The following is a 21,169-nucleotide window of genomic DNA, read 5'->3' on the forward strand; positions in this document are numbered from 1 at the left end:
TTGTAACATTGGCATCATAACAGATAATTAGCCAGAGGCCTTTAGCTGGCTATAGTACTTAACCCAATCATGCACTGTTCACTTGGCCACTTATTGGTTGTATTCTTTAATAGGAATAAGGAAATCTAGAGAAGCCTAAAATTCGTCCTGGTATCTGTGTGGTGTAAATTCTATTAATGAATTCTCCCAGTTGTTCAAGCTTTCTTCTCGTCCCTCTCCTACATGTATTCAGTCAATTCAGCTATGAACATTGCATGAATTCCTTTAATTAAATTTTTTTTTGGAAGGGGGGGGGGGGGGGGGGGGGGGGGGTGCTAGTAGTGTGTTCTTAGTAATCATCTAGGTAATCTAGATAGATACCCAACACTTGTTGCTGCTCCTCAATAGATCATGTTGCAACGTTCCCGAAGTGGAATTTCTGTCATCCGTTTATGAGACTCAGTTACTGTGATGCTGTTAACCAAACTTACATTAGAATCTGCTGTATCCCATTTCACAACCATATGCAGAGACTAATGTGGCAATCCTGGGGGAATTTGTATAGAACATGATGAGCACACCATTAATTCGTTTTAATATGCTAGAGGTTTATCCTTGAATTCCTGCGATGTTTTCCTGGGTAGTTTTTGGTTTATACTTGTCACAATACTATAACCAGATTAGGACTGCTACTAATTTTCCGAGTTCGGCAGTTTGAAAGTGCTTTAATATGGTAATTGAATGGACCTTTCATGAACAGTGAACGTCATCCTCAGTTATAAATTATCAGACCTATTCGTTTTATAATTATGGTGTTATGTGTGTATTTGTTACCATGGATTTTTGCTAGGCAACTAATTTTGCCATCATATCCCTCCTTGTATGATTTTTTTTTTTTCAAGAAAAAGTTCTCATCATTCATTATGAATCTTTTTCAAGTATTTTAATATGTGAATTTAATTCAACTTCCCATATATTTTGTTGATATAGATCAATGCCCCTTCCTTAAAATATATATAATTCAGACCTACCATTATACATTTACTCCTGGAAGTGTAGAAACTGTATTAACAGTGCAAAAGAATTAGTGAACATCTGTGCTAGCCAAGGGCTACAATCTGCCTTCTCTTCAATGTGGGCTCACAATAGTGAAAGACAACAACACCACCTACCAATATTTATACATAAATTTAATTGTGAAAGACAATAATTTAGACTGTCGCCTCCTGTCATCTCTTGCCCTTCCGTTTGTTTTTCTTGTCCCTTTTCGTGGTCTCCTGAAGCGGAGCGTCCAATCGGATTGCATGACCCTCCTTTTTTATATGGTCAAACATTTTGTTCCGCGTAGGAAAGACATTGCTACATACATTGCACTTGAAAATCTGAAAACAGACATTGATGAAAGTGGCAGATTCTTGAAATACTGAAATACAAAATAGCTGGTTTTGTCAAAACTTGATATAGGATACAATTTGGAAAATATTTCCAAAATACTGAATTCACTTTTAATACTGAATATTTCTACCATGTATACTTTTTTGAATTTCAATATTTTCTTAGAGACACCTCAAATCGGAACATCTTCAGTTCCTGACAATTCTCATTTCTTTAAGGAAACACTAGGTATGTACTATCAATCAACAACTATGGAGAGGACATGTACATGGTAGAAAGGGGAGATAATTACAGATTTCAAAGCCTCAACTCACCTGTGCAGGTTTTTCATTTCGAATATTCTCGGAAGGATTATCACTGAAATTGAACATTGTTAAAAATTTACACTCTTTTCCTTATTATTATGTTTCACATTTTTCAAATTTCCATTTTCTCTATAAATCTGCTGAAATCAAACCACAGCATAAGCCATGTTGCATGTATCTGATCAGACAATGATGGAAATAATACACATTTATTTTTATTAAAACAGAAAACATGTAGAAGTCATACATAGTAACTTTATGCATACCCACATCCAGTTATTTCAGAATACTTCAACAAAGAATCAAATGTAAGAATATTTATCCAAACAAATCTTGAAGAAATTTCTATCTTGTTGAATTATCAAGATCTGAATAAAATTAAAACACATTGAAAATAAATATCCTGATAATTTGTTATCCATTTTCTCTATAAATCTGCTGAAATCAAACCACAGCATAAGCCATGTTGCATGTATCTGATCAGACAATGATGGAAATAATACACATTTATTTTTATTAAAACAGAAAACATGTAGAAGTCATACATAGTAACTTTATGCATACCCACATCCAGTTATTTCAGAATACTTCAACAAAGAATCAAATGTAAGAATATTTATCCAAACAAATCTTGAAGAAATTTCTATCTTGTTGAATTATCAAGATCTGAATAAAATTAAAACACATTGAAAATAATTATCCTGATAATTTGTTATCTCCCCCCCCCCCCCCCACCCCCCCCACACACACACACACACACACACACTTAATCATCTATCAAAATCTTTTGTGCAAGAAATCAAAGCTACCTTTGAGAGTTGTGTGTGGCTGCAATATCTCCTGTCAGCTGTGCAACGTTCTCTACTGACAGCTGTTCTGACTCCCCGTCTACATCTCCATTAGAACTGGAAAACACAACAGGAGCAACATTACTTTAGGAATATATCTTAGAAAAGTTCTAGATTCTTTGAACTTAACAATTCTGAAGCCTTGCATTAAGTTCAATTTACATGTCTGTTGAAGTTTTGTAGCTTTCAACATCTATATTTATTATTACAATGATACATACCTTGTGGCCCCAGCGATGCCAGCCTCTTTGTCAGTGTTGTCATAGGTACCATTTCCCACCGTCGTCTGTAAATATTTACAACAATACACATTATTGCTGATATACACACTATTTATTTAAAGTGCCGAGAAGTCTACAAGAGTTGCTTCCCTTTTCACTTTATACACGTTTCAAACAAGGTAATGAAAGTTTGTTTGACTTTTTCAAAAAGCAAAATATACTGTATAACATGAAACTTTCGTTGCATATAAACTTTCTTTGTTGTCATGGAACCACAAATATGCCCAGACAAATGGGCTAACCCTGAAAGCTTATACCCACGAAATAATTTGAAAGCTTCAAACCAGGAAAGAAAGTACACATTGTACATGCGAAAATGTCATGTATTAAAACATGCAGCAATAGATACTAACATATTGATAGTTATACCTCAGTTTCTTCAGTCTCTAAACTTTTTTCTTTTTCTTCATTGCTTTTCTTCTTCCATTTTTTCTTATCTTTTTCTTTTCTGTAACAAAGAAATGCCAGTACTTTACCAACAATAAACCTTCCATCAACACACTAGCATGACAAGTGATTGAATAAAGAGATAGATATGTGATGATGTAAGTGTATATGACCTTGTGTCTTCTGTAGTGGACTCTGTCTCCTCCTCACACACTAATCCGTTGACTGCCTTGGAAAGCTCATCCTCTTCATCTTCATCATCATCCTCAAATGTGGCACGTTTCTGCTGTTTCCTCTTTTTCTTCTGCTTTTTGGACAACCTGAATAAAAGAAGCATACTGAGTACTGCTAAAGCAATACAATGTACATGTCCTCTTCCAGACCACTACTAGAGTGCTGACAAACTTTATACCTACACAGATGGAGAGGAACCCTATAGTCCCCCTGGCATGGGACTAGTAAGGTGGACATTTATATTGTAGTGATTGAATTGTAAGCATTTTGAAAGGGTTAGGTACACTGTATCAATGATTGCCAAATTTTATTTAATATTTGTTTCATTTTAAAAATAATATACATTGCTTCATTTTTAAAATAATATACAACATTGTTTGAATTTTGAAATAAGATACACCATTGTTTCATTTATTTTTTGAAATACAAATGTACATGTAAAAGCAAAGTGTGTAAGCTAGGGCCCACATAGATATAAACCTCATCCCCCTCATCAATTTAATAAATCTGTCTAGGGATTATTTATCACCTCGACTAATGACCACTGAAATCTAATCAAGTCTATAATTTGATGGTTTGATGCTACTGTAAAAGGCCATTGTGGAAGCACCCGAAACGAAAGTGAGAGCATTTATTTGACTTGCTTTAATTACCATATTATATTTACATATATCAAATTTCAGCAGTTTAGCAGTGCAACCTACTGATATATCTAAAGATGGACAACACAACAAGGTGAGAGTTGCAGAAGGATTTCCACAAGCTTAAGAAAAGTTTTATTAATAACCAATCAATGAATTTGCTAGATCTTGGGAAAGGCATTTTCAGGAATATCGATGCATTTGCATGGGGTACAGGTGCTGTCTTATTGCAGGAAGAGGATAACATTATCTTACCAGATGCATATGCTAGCCATAAGCTACTACATACAGAGAAAGCTTATTCAACCATAGAACGTGAGTGCCTAGATATTACATAGGCATTAAAGAATTTTTTTTTTTTTTTTCTATACGGAAAACATTTTTGTCTTGAACACAAGCTTTGTAAGGACATTGACGTACAGGACACATCCATAGACAATCTTATAACTACATGTACAAAACTCTGCTTTATCAAGTGGAGAGCTTAATAGAATATTGACAGTTACACAGATCTATTTATTTTCTCAAGTAGATTGTCTATAAAATACTTTTTTTTCAAGCCACATTAACTTTGATTGTATATCGTATATCACTTAAATTGACCAAACAAAGCTAGAAGTTAACCAATTGTTATGGACAGGGCAAAATCTGATAGCCCATCCCCTACCATGGCAGGGGGCATGAATATAAAAGAAAACTGAAGGCATATTAACAGTGACCCTGAGAAAGCAATAATACAAGTTTCCTGTGTAACACTAAGGTCATATAAATATAATACTACTAATGATTATCGGTATATAAGGCACTTGTACTCTTATTAACATAAACCTAAGTGATATATTAACATTGTATAACAGGATCATTAACACCACAATCAATATTTAGTAAAATTTTGATAAATATACCATTCCCATCATTTACCATTGTAGTGGTTTATTTGTGAAATTGTATAACATCTCCCTGGGATGAGAGCAGCTGAATGTAAAAAAAGTCTGAAATCCCAATCTGTGTGTTTTCTATGATGTAGTATTAAAATTAACTTTACAGCCAACATCAGAAAGAAGTCTGAAATCAGATTTTTATCTGGAAGTTCTCATGCCTGATCTCTGTCACTGTAGTACTACAAGGATGCAGTATGATGTTTACAATATCACAAAGCCCTGTCAAATGAGGAAGTCCCGACAGCTAACACAGCACATGACCTGTAAGTGTGGTGGAAACCCTCGTCAACAGTTCTGGACGATAAACAAATGTTCAGACTGGTGTGAAGGGAAGGGACAAAATTATAGGTTGTTTAGATCTCAATTAGGTAAAAAGGCACTGCCATTTAACGATAAACTTGCACACCAAATTCCATGTGAATATTAAACAATTTCAATAATTGGAATCTGAGATAAAGATATAGGCAGCTGTAATCTTCTTATGTCATATGATGTTTTTCCATCTTCATATGTACCTGGATACCAACTCTGTTACCTTCATGTTAAACAGAGTACAAGTTAAGCCAACTTTAGGAATGGATGACTGCCAAAATATGAAATACAGATAGTGGGCACAGAAAACTAGCATCCTCTAGTATTCCAAATGGTTGACTAATAATATTATGTAAGAATAAAGAAGCTTTACTTGCAACATTCTGTTGCTATATAAATTCTGCCAGATTTTCAGATGAAAGCAAGGACCACTTCAATACTATTATAAGTCAACACTCAATGGCTAGACTTTTTTAAGATTAGGCTACCTTCTACGTCTCTCATATTGAGGATTTATAATGTATCTGTGCCCATTGGCTGTGTTAACTGTAACTGTATATTCTAAGTTTGAAGACTGAAAATATCTGACCTTTGACCTCTGTAAGAGAGAGGTCAGATTACACCATTGAGATGTCCTCACGTCTTCACTACCTAGCCAGAGTGACAGCCTACAAGTGCCTCTCCATGGTTACCATAAATATCCACAAAGAAAGCTTTATACAGGGATTGATGCATATACACTGTATACCTAGTCCTAATGCACTGGCCACGTAATCTCAGGTAAAGATCAGAGGTGATTGATTTGACGCTCCCTACCCAGTTGTTCAGTGAGGTAGTCACCAACTACTACAAGGAGACTCCTCTTCAAAATGACCCTGGCTGTTCACAGGGTGAAAAACCCAGCAAACAAACAAACCTAGATGATTTTAATCAATCTCGTCCATAACCATTATTAAACACAATTCAATCTAATTACAAATATCACCCTTTTTATTAAGTATAAAATCCTAATATTGTCAGCTGCTATGATTTTTACAGTTGATACATGAAGTTATATGTGGTACATTTCCTCTCTTCTAAATAATGCATTGAGCTTTATGTTTTAAATACTGGCACACAGCCTTCAAAATGTAATGTGTTATATGTTGATTACACTCTTAAAATATGTTGAGAAAATTGTTAATTTGACACCCAAACTTCTGAATTTACTGATTTTGCCAATTCTTTTCGAAAATTTAACATGCATAATCTCCTCCATAGAAATTCCCAGAAGCTGGCAATTAAGCATGAATCTATAACTCTCATCTCCTTTCCATACATCTCATAATGGGGAACTTTGAGATAAAAAGAATCTCTGAGAAATAGTATTCCTTTATCATAAAAGCAGTTTTAAAATATACCACAAAAGTAAAACAATTAATATCTATGACAAAACCTTCCTTCAGCCATTCTCTTCACATAAATCACTTTTATACAAACAAATATGGTAATCTTTTAGGGAGGGAGCCATCACAGTATCAAATACAATAGGCCACAATTATATTGCCAGGAAGTGTATATAAGGGCCCCACAGCACCCTGACACATCACACTTTATAGTCCAGCTGACCAGGAACAAGCACCAGTGACATATACATAATCCAGCTCAATTTGAGCCAGCGTGAAATCTTCTGAAACTAGACTTGGTGTTGGAGTGTGTATTCTGACTTTGTCACTAAGGTATACAGGGACAATGTATTGGTCAGCAGTGTTTGTGTTTGTTCTTGGACCTATGTCAGTACTGACCCTGCCCACCACCACTGAAGCCTCTACTGACCCCCCAGCTGTGACCAACCCCACCGCACCTTCAGTGCCCCTACCCCCGGGGGAACTGGAACTCATCCTGGACACCCTATTGACTCAGGTAGACAGACACAACACATGGCTGGAGACACTTCAAGACGACGTCTACAGTCTTGGTGATTCTGTGGAATTACATTCACTTGATCTTCAGAAACTTAAAAAGAAATTCCACAAGATTTACAAGGGTAAAAAATCTTCCAAGCATAGCAGTGAGGAAAGCATAGAATCAGATGAAAACCTGATAGATTCATTATCATTTGATGACCTGTCATGGGACGAAAGTGAGAGTGAATCATCACAAGATTCCTCTAATGCTATTAACGATGAGGAAGATTTAGAACTCTTCAAAGAGAAGGAGAATGAGTTCATAGAGAAATACCGTACAAATGGCGACAATAGAGGCAGGGGCCAGGGAGGACATCCACAGGGGAGTAAATGGAGGGACAATGAGGAAACTGAGGAAGAGGAAGAAACAGAAAGACAAGGAAACAATGGGCGGCGGGGAGGACATTCGGAGGGGAGTAAACAGAGGGACAGTGATCATGAGGAAACTGAGGAAACTGAGGAAGAAAGAGAAACAGAGAGACATGGAAACAATGGGCAGCACAACAACAGAGGGTGGGGTTGGAACTGGGGAGGACATGCAAAGGGGAGGAAATGGAGGGACAGTGAGGAAACTGAGGAAGAAACAGAGAGACACGGAAACAATGGGTGGCACCATAACAGAGGGAGGGGAAGCTACAGGAGGGAGGATGTGGACAACACCGAGGAACACAGTAGTTCACATGGCAGTGATGAGAGTCATGATCACTCATAGACAGTCATAGTGACAGTGACAAACACGGTGAAGAGTATTACTCTAAGTAACAATATGTCTAATATACGTGTATGTACCAACATATTCAATTGATCTGTAATTAAATTATGATAGCAGTTAAAATTCCTAAGGGATACGTTTATCTTCAGTTACATATCTCTGTATCTTGGTAAGTGTTCACAATCCATTATTTCTTCAGTTACATATCCCTGTATCTTGGTAAGTGTTCACAATCCATTATTTCAGAATTTGTAAGTCTTTCATAATTTAAATTAACCTTTTAACAAACTTGAAAAACATTCATGTAAAATAATATTTTCAATTGTTGTCTAAAAATTAAAACCTATCTGTGGAAAATATTCTTTGAATTGGTGTTCTTCTGCTTCTTGATTGAGCTGTACGTATACATGTATATAGTAGCACTAAGATATTGGTAGAAACTGAATTTAATGTAAGAGGGTAAAGATGACCATAACAACATCATCCTGGGTGGATCAGCTAGTTGACTAGTGTCGACACTGATGACGACACGCCTTAGTGTCGAAACTAGTCAACTACTTGATTGAAGCTGATCCACCCAGCACGACATTGTTATGGTCATCTTTACCCTTTGACTACTCAACTTCACGGCCAGACTCTTGTATTCCTTGTGGAATCTGTCGGCTGGGTAACACAGAACTATACCGAACTGTTAACACTGACGTTGGATCTCCCACCTCCCGTATATTCTGAATTTAATATAGCTTCAAGCCACATAATTGGGATGTCTGAAATTACACTGTAAACTGTTTGTCTCACTGGCTCAAGCGTCTTTTCCCCCAATACTGTAATACATACTGTAAACATTACCGTTTGGTTATCTGTGACATCAACATGAGATTTTGTTGTGAAAATAAAGCCTACTTCCCCATGAAATACCGGCACAATTTTCCTTACTTTCAGAAGAACTTCTATGTTCATTCAATGTAGACATTCAAGCACAACCAACTGACAACAATTGGAAAAGGAAATTAAATTGACAACAGATATATGTAGGGGAGGGGATACAAAGTTTTTACTGTGTACAGTATTCTGTGTACAGTATTGGGTAAAGATGTTTATCTGTAGGGGGAGGGGATACAAAGTGTTTACTGTGTACAGTATTCTGTGTACAGTATTGGGTAAAGATGTTTATCTGTAGGGGAAGGGGAAGCAAAATTTGAACTGTGTACAATTTTGGGTATGGATGTTTAACTGTAGGGGAGGGATACAAAGTTTTTACTGTGTACAGTATCGGATATAGATGTTTATCTGTAGGGTGAGTCTCAAGCTGGTATATTTCTGAATTCACATTTGTTTACTACAGTTCCAAGATGGTATATTTCTGTATTCACATTTGTTTGGTACAGTCCCCAGCTGGTATATTTCTGTATTCACATTTGTTTGGTACAGTCCCCAGCTAGTATATATCGATATTCACATTTGTTTGGTAGTCCCCAGCTGGAATATTTCTGTATTCACATTTGTTTGGTACAGTCCCCATCTGGTATATTATTATATTCACATTTGTTGGGTTCAGTCCCCAGCTAGTATATATCGATATTTACATTTGTTTGGTAGTCCCCAGCTGGAATATTTCTGTATTCACATTTGTTTGGTACAGTCCCCATCTGGTATATTATTATATTCACATTTGTTGGGTTCAGTCCCCAGCTAGTATACAGTGGACCCTCGATAATCCGAACACCTTCGTTCCCAGTCCCCGTCCGGATTACGAGTTTTCCGGACTACCGAATTTCGTGTACCAGGTCAAAAAAATTGTCGTGTAAGAGTTATCCCCCTTGATTATATACAATCTGCGGGACGTTTCATAAACACGTCTAATTGTCAGACTTTTTAACAATAAATATACTTATGTTTCTGATATGATTTTATTTTTTTTTGAAAGTAAAAAAATAAACTATCTTTTTAAAAGAACATGTAAAGCGAAAGTGTTTTATTTATAGCGGGCATATGTGACCTACAAACAACATACATGTGTCATGTCCCGGAGGTTCACAAACAAGTAGAAATTGCAAACGTTAAATACCTTAAATAAAATACCCGGATTTTACAACTTACCGTCAGTCCATGTTTTTTATGATTTTTACGTACCAGAAACCCCAAGCTATCTATTTAAAAGTACGCGACACCAGCGAGAACTACCCAAGATGTCCATAATTATTCAACCCGTATTCACTTAACAATGCGATGCTTAATTAAGTATCAGACGACTATTGACTAATTTGTGTGTAATCAACCCAGTTCTTGTAATCACTGCTTAATACGTAAATGTGTTTGTAATTAATAACATGCATCTTTCAATGAGTCGTCGTTTCATGTAACGTTAACGGTGTTACAATGCCGATATCCGTGTTTACCCAATACAAGTGTTAATGATGTTAATTTACCAATCATAAATTGAACTGAATGTTTGTGCATAAATTCTGTAACATTAAATGATTTAGGTCGTAGAGAAAAAGCAATGTACCGTTATAAAAACAAAAGCTACATATTGTAACACAGGTAAACACCCGGGGCTATGACCTGGCAGCGGTCGCTATGACTACGCACACTGTCAAGCGATAGTCTGTACAGCTGTCGACACGGGTGACTTGCCCCGACATTTTTTTCTCCTCGTGGTGAAAAAATCGTCCGGATTATTGAGGGAAATTTACTAATGAAAAGTATGTTCCGTTCCCAAAATGGGCTTCCGGAATCGGAATCCGAATTTCCGGACTGGTGAGTACAAATAACGTTACGGAAATCCGTTCCCGTGCATTTCCGTCCGGACTGTGAGTTTTCCGGACTATCGGCGTCCGGATTATCGCGGGTCCACTGTATATTGATATTTACATTTGTTTGGTACAGTATTCACATTTGTTTGGTTAAGTCCCCAGCTGGAATATTTCTGTATTCACATTTGTTTGGTACAGTCCCAAGCTAGTATATTTCTGTATTCACATTTGTTTGGTACAGTCCCAAGCTAGTATATTTCTGTATTCACATTTGTTTGGTACAGTCCCCATCTGGTATATTTCTGTATTCACATTTGTTTGTTACAGGCCCCAGCTGGTATATTTCTGTATTCACATTTGTTTGGTACAGTCCCCAGCTGGTATATTTCTGTATTCACATTTGTTTGGTACAGTCCCCATCTGGTATATTTCTGTATTCACATTTGTTTGTTACAGGCCCCATCTGGTATATTTCTGTATTCACATTTGTTTGTTACAGGCCCCAGCTGGTATATTTCTGTATTCACATTTGTTTGGTACAGTTCCCAGTTGGTATATTTCTGTATTGACATTTGTTTGGTACAGTCCCCAGCTGGTATATTTCTGTATTCACATTTTGTTTGGTACAGTCCCCAGCTGGTATATTTCTGTATTCACATTTGTTTGGTACAGTCCCCAGCTGGTATATTTCTATATACACATTTTGTTTGTTACAGTCCCTAGCTGGTATATTTCTGTATTCACATTTGTTTGGTACAGTCCCCAGCTGGTATATTTCTGTATTCACATTTGTTTGGTACAGTCCCCAGCTGGTATATTTCTGTATTCACATTTGTTTGGTAGTCCCCAGCTGATACATTTCTTATTTATATTTGTTTGGTACAGTCCCCAGCTAGTATATTTCTGTATTCACATTTGTTTGATACAGTATTCACATTTGTTTGTTACAGTCCCCAGCTGGTATATTTCTGTATTCACATTTGTTTGATACAGTATTGACATTTGTTTGTTACAGTCCCCAGCTGGTATATTTCTGTATTGACATTTGTTTGTTACAGTCCCCAGCTGGTATATTTCTGTATTGACATTTGTTTGTTACAGTCCCCAGCTGGTATATTTCTGTATTGACATTTGTTTGTTACAGTCCCCAGCTGGTAAATTTCTGTATTGACATTTGTTTGTTACAGTCCCCAGCTGGTATATTTCTGTATTGACATTTGTTTGGTACAGTCCCAAGCTGGAATATTTCTGTATTGACATTTGTTTGGTACAGTCCCCAGCTGGTATATTTCTGTATTGACATTTGTTTGTTACAGTCCCCAGCTGGTATATTTCTGTATTCACATTTGTTTGATACAGTATTCACATTTGTTGGTACAGTCCCCAGCTGGTATATTTCTGTATTCACATTTGTTTGATACAGTATTGACATTTGTTTGTTACAGTCCCCAGCTGGTATATTTCTGTATTCACATTTGTTTGATACAGTATTTACATTTGTTGGTACAGTCCCCAGCTGGTATATTTCTGTATTCACATTTGTTTGATACAGTATTCACATTTGTTTGTTACAGTCCCCAGCTGGTATATTTCTGTATTCACATTTGTTTTGTACAGTCCCCAGTTGGTATATTTCTGTATTCACATTTGTTTGTTACAGTCCCCAGCTGGTATATTTCTGTATTCACATTTGTTTGTTACAGGCCCCAGCTGGTGTATTTCTATATTCACATTTGTTTTGTATGGTCCCCAGCTGGTATATGTCTGTATTCACATTTGTTTGGTATAAACCAGCTAGTTTTTACTCGCTTTTTTTCTGCATATTTTATAAATGTGTTTTGGTACTCAATTGAATATGATAATATTCTTCATTCTTATTCTGAAATCCAGTTTAGGTGGTATCATCCTCTAGAATGTTTCTGGTATAAACAGCATGTTTATCTATATACTTTCTTAAGTTTCACAAAATTACTAACTGATGTGTTGGGACTTCAGAGTATATTTAAGTCAAATTTTGATAAAATATCTAGATGTATTACTTTCCCATTATCATTTTGTTTATCACTAACATCATAAGGACTCACTTTTGTTTGGTATCTTCCTCCTCCTCCTTAGGTTCTGTACCAGGGTCTTCCCCAATATCTAGTCCCTCCAACATCTCTGCCAGCTCTCCATCTTCCTCGTGCATCTGTTGCCGTAGAAACGCCAAATTTTCTTTGTGTTTCTTTGACCGTTCATGATTTGAAAATCTAAAAATGAAAAATTTGTCATAGTTTTTCAGCCATTAAATATTATAATATCTACATAAATAGTATCTACATATTTGTTTCTTTAACTAACAGTCCTAGAAGTCTAATTACATGCCAAGTACATGTGGATGATATGATTCTACCAGTCTGAAATTGTTCATTAATGGAATCCTACATCACCCTGTCAAACCTGGCAACACAAGATTAATGAAACTGTACTGCAGCAAACATTAAAATAGATCTGCTTTGATTCGAGTGTAAATGACACACATCTCACTAACAATTAGTCAGTACTTTATCTGGAACCATTGAAATGTTGAAACAGGAGCCTTCCACAATGTAATGACATATTACAGGGACGCAGACAGACTGAGCCAAGAATCCTGATTTTGAATATGACTAAACTTAATTGCCATGACATTTTCAGACCTGCCAACCTTTCAAATTCAAAAATAGTAATTTGGCCCATTTTTGAGCAAAAAAAGAGTAATTCTTAACAATTCTTGCCAAATCTATTGCATCAAAAAGAGTAATTTGCTACTATTTCGAGAGAAAAAAGAGTAACGACCACCACAAAATAGTAAAGATTACTATAAAATAGTAGTAGTTGGCAGGTCTGCATTTTGTGGAGGATCACAGATTGATTTTGAAGATGTAATATACTCACGCTTTGTCACTCTTGAATGCTTTGTTACAAGCTACACAGAAAAAATCATCGTAGTATTCCTCTTCTTCTTCCTCCTCCTCACCTCCCTGACCTCCTTCATCACCCAACTCATCTAGAAGTCACAAGTATAGAATCTGATAACATACATCAATATCAAATTCAGCCAATATAGTAGTCATGGTTTTAAGCTGACCCAATTTACACATGATACCCGATTTTATTTTCTGACATTTTTCTCATACAAATCATTCTTTTACTGACAAACGATAACTCTCATAATAATCAATTAATCTTATTTTGTTGTTATAAGAAACAAGTTCATAATATGTGGAAGCTTCAAATAAAACTTGATAATATATATCATGTTTGTGAAGTTATTCACATAAGTACTGCATACAACTTAAATGCAGGATTAAGTATTCCTATTTTTGTTTTTGTTTAACAAATTCACTTGGATTAAATTTTAGGCAACTTCATCAAAGGTCAATCAGGTCTTTTAACAAACAGGCAACAAATATGAGGGTTAATGTTTTCTTCTGTAACCTGTAGGAAACACCATTTCCCCCTTTTTTTTATTGATACATTGATTTAAAAACAAAAATACATGTCAATTGCTCTTAATTGAATTCTGATGAATAATCAAAAAGAACAATACTATCTATAGATTGATCAACAGGTGTCAACTTCTGTTTTACATTTTACATTACCTTCTGCATGTGCTTCTCCAAACTGGTGGGACAGACTCTTCTCCAGTTTCTGTAAGTCATCCTCAAGTTCTGTCATGGCTGACCAATCTGTTTCCTTGTAATTCTCCATTTTCCTGAATAACCAGAATCAGTGGTAATCTTGACTTTTTTAATATTCTGAACCAACATCTTTTATGTATTAATCTGGTATACCTAGATCTCTGGTCAAATCAGTCTGCAGACTAGAAACGGAAACTATCTACACATTTAGTGGCAGGTACATATATAATTCTTAGAGAAGACAGGACCTGTAGGTGATCTCAGTATCTATGGGTTTGACGCCTCCTTCCCGTATTAATGTTTCTCACGTAGCTGAGAAATGGGTCGGTTTGTGCTGTCATGGTTGTGTCCTTGGGCAAGACAATATACTCAAATAGCTCTGGATGGCATGCAACAGGCCTCCTATATGTTGTTCAGTGTGGTAGCCACCAACTACTACAAGGAGACCCAGACTCAAAATGACCCTTGCTGTTCAGGAGGTGATAAACCCAGCAAACAAACAGCATCTACATAGCTATCTATAATGGATACTTCTGTCTGCTGCTAAGGAAACCTAAAAGAAACAATAATCGATCTGACACAATATTTGCGACCATAAACGTTGATCCCTCTCTCCAGTGTCTTTTGTTTTACAACTGTTTGCCTCCAGGTATATACTTCACAGCTTGGTGGAATGTCTGTGGAGGGATTGTAAGTACTCTCATACATTTATATACACGTACTTCTTTTGACAAACTTCTCTATACCTAAATATCCAAAGTAATTACTTTTAATTCTCTGCGTTGATTCCTGACTAATGCATACTTTAATCTCATTTTTTCATCACATAATGTACAGGGATAATTAGCTTCAGTTTCATAAAGCACTTAAAATCCTTTCATTATAAAGAGCAATGATTTCCAGCACATCTGGTTCTTCAAGTGGAAGATTGTTGAAATTTCAGCCAGTTTAACCCTTTTATCCCAGCCCCCTAAGAGCCCTTTCAATATCAAGCAGGGACCATATTGTTGACAATTTTTGTGTACTGGTATCTATGGCAATGGAAGATTCTATCCTGGCTCTATATTCAAATTCTGAATATTGTATTTCGTATGTTGAAATCTGAGTGAACAGTAAAATTCAATTTGACTTTTTTTTCTTCAAACACTATGTTTTATTACTTTTTTTTTGCAGAAAACTCATTTCAAAGTTTTCAAAAGGTTTCCAAGTCCATATTGATACATCCAACACCTCTCTCATTTGTACAATCATTTTAAGTCTGGGTATGATAACACAGTAATTTGGTTGTGGAAATATTTGAAATTGTTTGGATTTAGCTGTTGAACATAACATTTTTTTAATTTGTTTGGATTAATTATGAGTTTCCATATCAAAAGTCGAGAAGTAAGCAGGCATATCATCAATTTTCAAACTTCCTGTGTAGACTTATACAAACCTGTTGTTTTAATGCTAATCACAATCAATACAATGGTATATAAAAACTTCTACCACAATATCCTGTGTTATTCCACTCTCAAGCCATTGTATAAATGTGCCGACTGTTGGATAGATATATGTTATATACCACTAGTGGTATATGACCTTCCGGTCTTTTGATTGGTCAAGAATTCAAACTTTGACCCAAGCTGCAATTGTTATTGACGTCATCAATAATCGAATGACGTCACATCACCGGGTCCCGGACGTCAACGGTACACTTTATTTGCATACGCGAAATTATACTTGGCCACATTTCCCTTTGATTCAAGCCCATATTATTGTGGTAGAAACAGGTCACACAACTTGTGATTGTTGGATATGGAATTTATTTCACACTCGTAAGTTATTTTTTAAAAGTTGCAAAAGACACTCTCTAAAGCTCGTGTCTTTTGTAACTTTTAAAAAATAACTCACTCGTGTGAAATAAATTCCATATCCAACCATCACTCGTTGTGTAACCTCTATTTGTTTGCTTTTTATCAGTGATATATCAAGCAGAAACTTACTTTAGCCTTTCCTGGATCTGTCTCTCTCGATTATCTTTGGCTTTCCTCTTTATTTCTTCATTTCTTTCTTCCAAAAATTTCTGGAAAAGACATTATAATACTTTTAGAAATTGTGGTAAAAGTGTGCATGTGAAAGTATAAATCAGTGACTAGATATGACTGTTTGGTATCACTGACTGGATATGAGTGTTTGGTATCACTAAGTGGATATGAGTGTTTGGTATCACTGAGTGGATATGAGTGTTTGGTATCACTGAGTGGATATGAGTGTTTGGTATTACTGACTGGATATGAGTGTTTGGTATCACTGAGTGGATATGTATATATCTAATCAGATATGATTACTGTTCAAAGACTACACATGTATCCACATCTTTCACTTCCCTGGGACTTAGGGACTTATTAACAATACATACCTTGTATGCTTGTACTCGTTTGTCACGCTTCTTTATAAACTTCACCAAAGCCTGAAGAAAGGAATATGTAAAATAGTATCAAAGCCTTCATGTGTATTCCACAATGATATCAAGGGATATGTTTAATGGATATGTTTAATTAGTACAAGGAAAAGTTAGTTATATCAGCAATTTATAAGAGAATTGTGCAATGTCAGTAATTCATATTTCATAAATACTTGACATTTTCTGTTATGTGTAACAAATTAAGATGTCATACAATGTCTCTACAAATTGTTGTTAAATCAAATCAGATGTTATCATGTGGTACATCTAAAATATATTTTTTAAATTAATCTACTTCTTCTAAAGTGTAGAACTTATGCTTCATTATAACACACAGTTTAATAGGCCTATTTTTTTTAAGACAATGAATTCTGCATTTTTGTTTTCCTTCACAAAATACTAGTTGTATAGTAGAATATCAGGAATGGCAGCAAAAAACAACAGTGCTGAAATACTCATAATTCTTAAATTACAAATATGCCTTCTTGAAACCTAACAGATCTTCAGATAATCTAGATTTTTTTCCCTATTAGTCTGGTCATGAACTACTCACCCTGATTTGTTCATTCCTCTCCTTTTTGGCAGCATCTCTGAGCTTCTTGTTTTCAGCCTCCATGAGCCTACGACATCGACGGTCTGGTGCCTCTCTTGTATCATACTTTTCCACCCACACAAAAGACTTGGCTGTCTGGAAACTTTCCCAGAAGTCATAGAATGGCTTCACCACCTAGATACATCAAGTAAAATAACATGCAATCAAATCTTACTACCTAGTAGAACATGTACAGACTAATATTGTCAGAAAAATAAAGTTACAGTGAACTTCACTACTGTGAATACAACATTTCCCTTTTGAACATGTTACTCTAATATCATTGCAAATTGTAGATCACAAGAAGTTGTTTAGATAGTTTTAAATCTACTTTCATGTCATAGATCTACCAACCTGACCCAATTTCTAATGGTTGAGCGTCAAAATGATCAGTTGACTGATGTACACAGTATTAAATCCAAGTATGATGTTACTTTACAGGTAAAACAAAAACAGTCCTTTATATTGTTTGGTTTGGTTTTGTAATGTTTACCGTCCTATCAACAGCTAAGGTAATTTAAGGAGTTATTCAAGCAGCACACAGGATGAGAAGATGTACCTCAAAAACTGATTGTCCACCTATATATAGCTATACTTCCTGATGTTCTACAACAGAGACTCACTTCTTCATAAGAACTCTTAGAATTTCCAAATTCTGGAAAATCACAATCACTTTCTCGATCATCCATGAAATGGTAATCTTCTTCAGACAGTTTCTTAAACACATCTAGGTATACACAGTAAAATCCCTGAAAAAGAATCAGAAAAAATTAAATATATACAAATTCCATAAACAATCGTGATCTTATCAGTTATAGGTAACAATTCCATCTTCACAAATTACTGTTTTTGTAAGTTTCTCAATAAAAGTATACAAATAATTTTATGCGAGCTGAAACTTACATTTTCATCATCATCAAACCCAGAATAACAAGAGGAATTGAAGTACTGAAACACATCCATGCTGTCATCTTCATAGTTATCACCATGACCAAGACCTGCAACATACAAAATTGTCTTTGTATAAATCACATATCATTTTTAAAATTAAGTCTTTCCATTACTTAGCACTTTAAAGTGATAAACAGAGAAATGTATGGTAGTGTAAATTCTCCTCTCTCAAGTATATACTATCTAATCAATAGAACTCTATACTTGAAACACATCAGAAAAAAATGATCCCCCTCTTTTTCATCATAACAATTTCATTAAACTTAACTTTTTATTACATTAAAAGGTATTCAAACTATAAAAATCATATATAATTACTGCTGGCTTCCTTAGAATATTTTGTTAAACATTAAATAAACTGATTGTGAGATATAGGGACCACACAAACTCTGACAGTGATATATACACTCTCTACCCGCTACGTGCCAATTAATGGGAATATCGCAGGAACAATAACCCTGAGTTGAGGACTGATTTACTGATGGATAATAAATTATTATCAATATATACAATACCAGTGACAAGTTGAACTGACTTACCTCCCTTGAGTATAGCTTCCCTGTGTTTGTCGTACCATGCACGCTCCTGTGGGTCACTGAGAACATCATATGCCTGTTGTACTAGTCGGAACTGGGATGTACACTCCTCAACATTGTCTGGATTTTTATCTACAAACGTCAAAGATAACATTTAATATTCACTAAACTTAAAGGGCTAGTGCTTATATACATGCCATTCAAATCGATGGACTCTATTGGGTTGAAGCGTAATTAATTGTTAATGTTTACATTATATGTGAGCCACAGACAATATAGATGAACATTCTCACACCGTTACTAAAAGCTGACTGCATGTTTTGTAGGTTTGTATACCTGGATGCCATTTAAGGGCCAATTTTCTGTAGGATTTTTTTAGATCATCTGCACCAGCATCCCTCTCTACACCCAGAACCTGGTAATGACATTTCATTTTCGTCTTCCCCTGCCATTTCTGGTTTTCTGTAAAAGAACAAAATTCTAAAATCAGTGTTTGATTTATCAAAGAAATATTGGATACAAACCATGGCTATTTCAATCAAAATTCAGATTAATTTTTGCGATAGGAACCGGATGGAGAATTAACAAAATAACAAATGTTTTGGTCAAATTATGGATTCTGCATTACCAGTATGGTCAGTTTCAGCAGACTACAAATTACTTGGTCATATCTATATAGATGTACACTGTACCTGCACCAACATCCTATCAAAAACATCCTTGATATTAGGGATAATCTTCTGAAGTGCATAAGATACCCTGGTATTGTCTGAAAATCTCCAGTATTTCCTGTATACAATTGGTAACTGCTTAGTGTCAAATTAACACAATTAAGGAGATTGCCTGGTTGTAGCTTATTTGAATAGGCCCATTTAGGGATCACCTTTTATGTATGTTGCCATCAGTGAAATGTAATGTCACAGGTAAATTACAGGTACATTTGCATGAGTCATCTGTCCCAGTCCCCAGTGATGAGAAATTGATTGCAAAGTCAAAATCGTTTATCGATTATAACTGGAAAGGACTTCTTACGTAGTTAATCAGTTAATTATTGGATGACAATTTATTCAAATATCCTATAATATAAATAAATTATCATTTGTTGTCATATTATTTTTTATGTAAATCTAATTCTCATCTCACCTAGGTTTCACTTATGAATGAAATATGTAAGTAACTGACTGTGACATCTTTATTAGGTATTCAAAGTAGGAAATGGGACTTGTTTAATGTAAAACATAGGGATATTAGTACTCTTTTGACAATCGATTATGAAAAATTACAATCGTTTATCAGGTGTGTTGATGTTAAATGTCACCCCGACACTACCAGTCCCTGACAACAGAATAGGTCAGTTGTTTCCTGGTGCATCGTTTTCATTGCTGAGCATGATGGAAGCAATGGTAGCATGAAGTACAATGTTTAGTGACTGGCATTTCAGGGCATGGGGGTTTTCTCACATGGGCAAACACCCAATTCACAACCAAGGACAAAATAATAACAAAAGTTATAGATGTAATTACTTTTGCGATCAATTTTGGAACCAACAATTATTGTCAGTTTGCCAAAAGTAAAACTGACAATAATTGTATGTTGGCTCCAAAATTAATTGGGGTCCCAAAGTTAAGACCCCCTGCAACTTTTTTCGTTTATACACTGCCATCCAAAATTCCATGAAAAAATAATTATACAGAGTTTTTGATATGTTGTAAACAGACTCTAAATAGCAATTTCGTGAAATGTATTATTAATTTGTAAGTGACAATGACAAATCCTTCGGGGGGACCCCACCTTCATGAAGATCAAAGTAAGGTCCGATTTCCCCAATATTTTCAAAAACACATAAAAATGGTTTTTTAAACACATGTAGCATAAAATCACAATCTAACTTAATTATCATCCATTAACTACCAATATCACACATCATGAACCGATGAAGAGATCGTTGTCAACCATGAACTTCACTGAAGGGGAACAAGATCACGTCGCGAGAAAGACAAGATTCATGAAAGAAAATATATTTATGTTGAAGAATATGTGGACCTACAGGACAATCTATACATACATTTGTTCACCTTTAAAACATCAGATCTCTTGATCACAGATCTCTTGCACAATCCACACGTTTTCTTATTTCGCCAACCACCGATTCCGTCCTCCGTATAAAAAGAGCTGGGCAAGGGAAGTAACTCATAACTTTATTATGCGGGGAAAAACAAATGGTTTTAGCCAGCCATAGTTGTGG

General features: G+C 35.5%; 2 protein-coding genes across 3 annotated transcripts; one reads left to right on the plus strand and one right to left on the minus strand.

Annotated features, from left to right (window-relative positions):
• Positions 1 to 1,152: 1,152 nt before the first annotated feature.
• On the minus strand, positions 1,153 to 21,099 carry LOC117325828 (dnaJ homolog subfamily C member 21-like). Of its 2 annotated transcripts, none has more exons than XM_033882316.1 (17): positions 20,990 to 21,099; positions 19,261 to 19,386; positions 18,928 to 19,056; positions 18,341 to 18,435; positions 18,061 to 18,186; positions 17,399 to 17,572; positions 16,801 to 16,851; positions 16,385 to 16,464; positions 14,361 to 14,473; positions 13,654 to 13,765; positions 12,822 to 12,986; positions 3,369 to 3,515; positions 3,178 to 3,256; positions 2,749 to 2,813; positions 2,489 to 2,584; positions 1,689 to 1,731; positions 1,153 to 1,361 (listed from the first exon to the last, which is right to left on the minus strand). In XM_033882316.1, exons 2-17 carry the CDS (start codon positions 19,355 to 19,357, stop codon positions 1,209 to 1,211), a joined length of 1,725 nt encoding a protein of 574 aa, XP_033738207.1. In that variant the 5' UTR covers positions 19,358 to 19,386; positions 20,990 to 21,099; the 3' UTR covers positions 1,153 to 1,208. The 2 variants fall into 2 exon arrangements, with proteins under 2 accessions (XP_033738207.1, XP_033738208.1); XM_033882317.1 differs by having other exon boundaries at positions 21,000 to 21,097.
• Positions 6,850 to 8,349, plus strand: LOC117325833 (ABC transporter F family member 4-like). Its single transcript, XM_033882321.1, has 2 exons — positions 6,850 to 8,150; positions 8,201 to 8,349. The coding sequence occupies exon 1, from the start codon at positions 7,055 to 7,057 to the stop codon at positions 7,979 to 7,981; it is 927 nt and encodes a 308-aa protein (XP_033738212.1). The 5' UTR covers positions 6,850 to 7,054; the 3' UTR covers positions 7,982 to 8,150; positions 8,201 to 8,349.
• Positions 21,100 to 21,169: the final 70 nt, after the last annotated feature.

The sequence above is a fragment of the Pecten maximus genome, chromosome 4 (genome assembly GCF_902652985.1).
Source record: "Pecten maximus chromosome 4, xPecMax1.1, whole genome shotgun sequence".
Taxonomy (NCBI): domain Eukaryota; kingdom Metazoa; phylum Mollusca; class Bivalvia; order Pectinida; family Pectinidae; genus Pecten; species Pecten maximus.

Coding starts and splice junctions, on each gene's coding strand:
- LOC117325828 (XM_033882316.1), bottom strand. CDS start 19,357: ATGAAATGTCATTACCAGGTTCTGGGTGTAGAGAGGGATGCTGGTGCA. Junction 13,766..14,360: donor TGGAGAAGCACATGCAGAAG/GTAATGTAAAAT, acceptor TGTGACTTCTAG/ATGAGTTGGGTGATGAAGGA. Junction 12,987..13,653: donor GCATTCAAGAGTGACAAAGC/GTGAGTATATTA, acceptor TTTCATTTTTAG/ATTTTCAAATCATGAACGGT.
- LOC117325833 (XM_033882321.1), top strand. CDS start 7,055: ATGTATTGGTCAGCAGTGTTTGTGTTTGTTCTTGGACCTATGTCAGTA.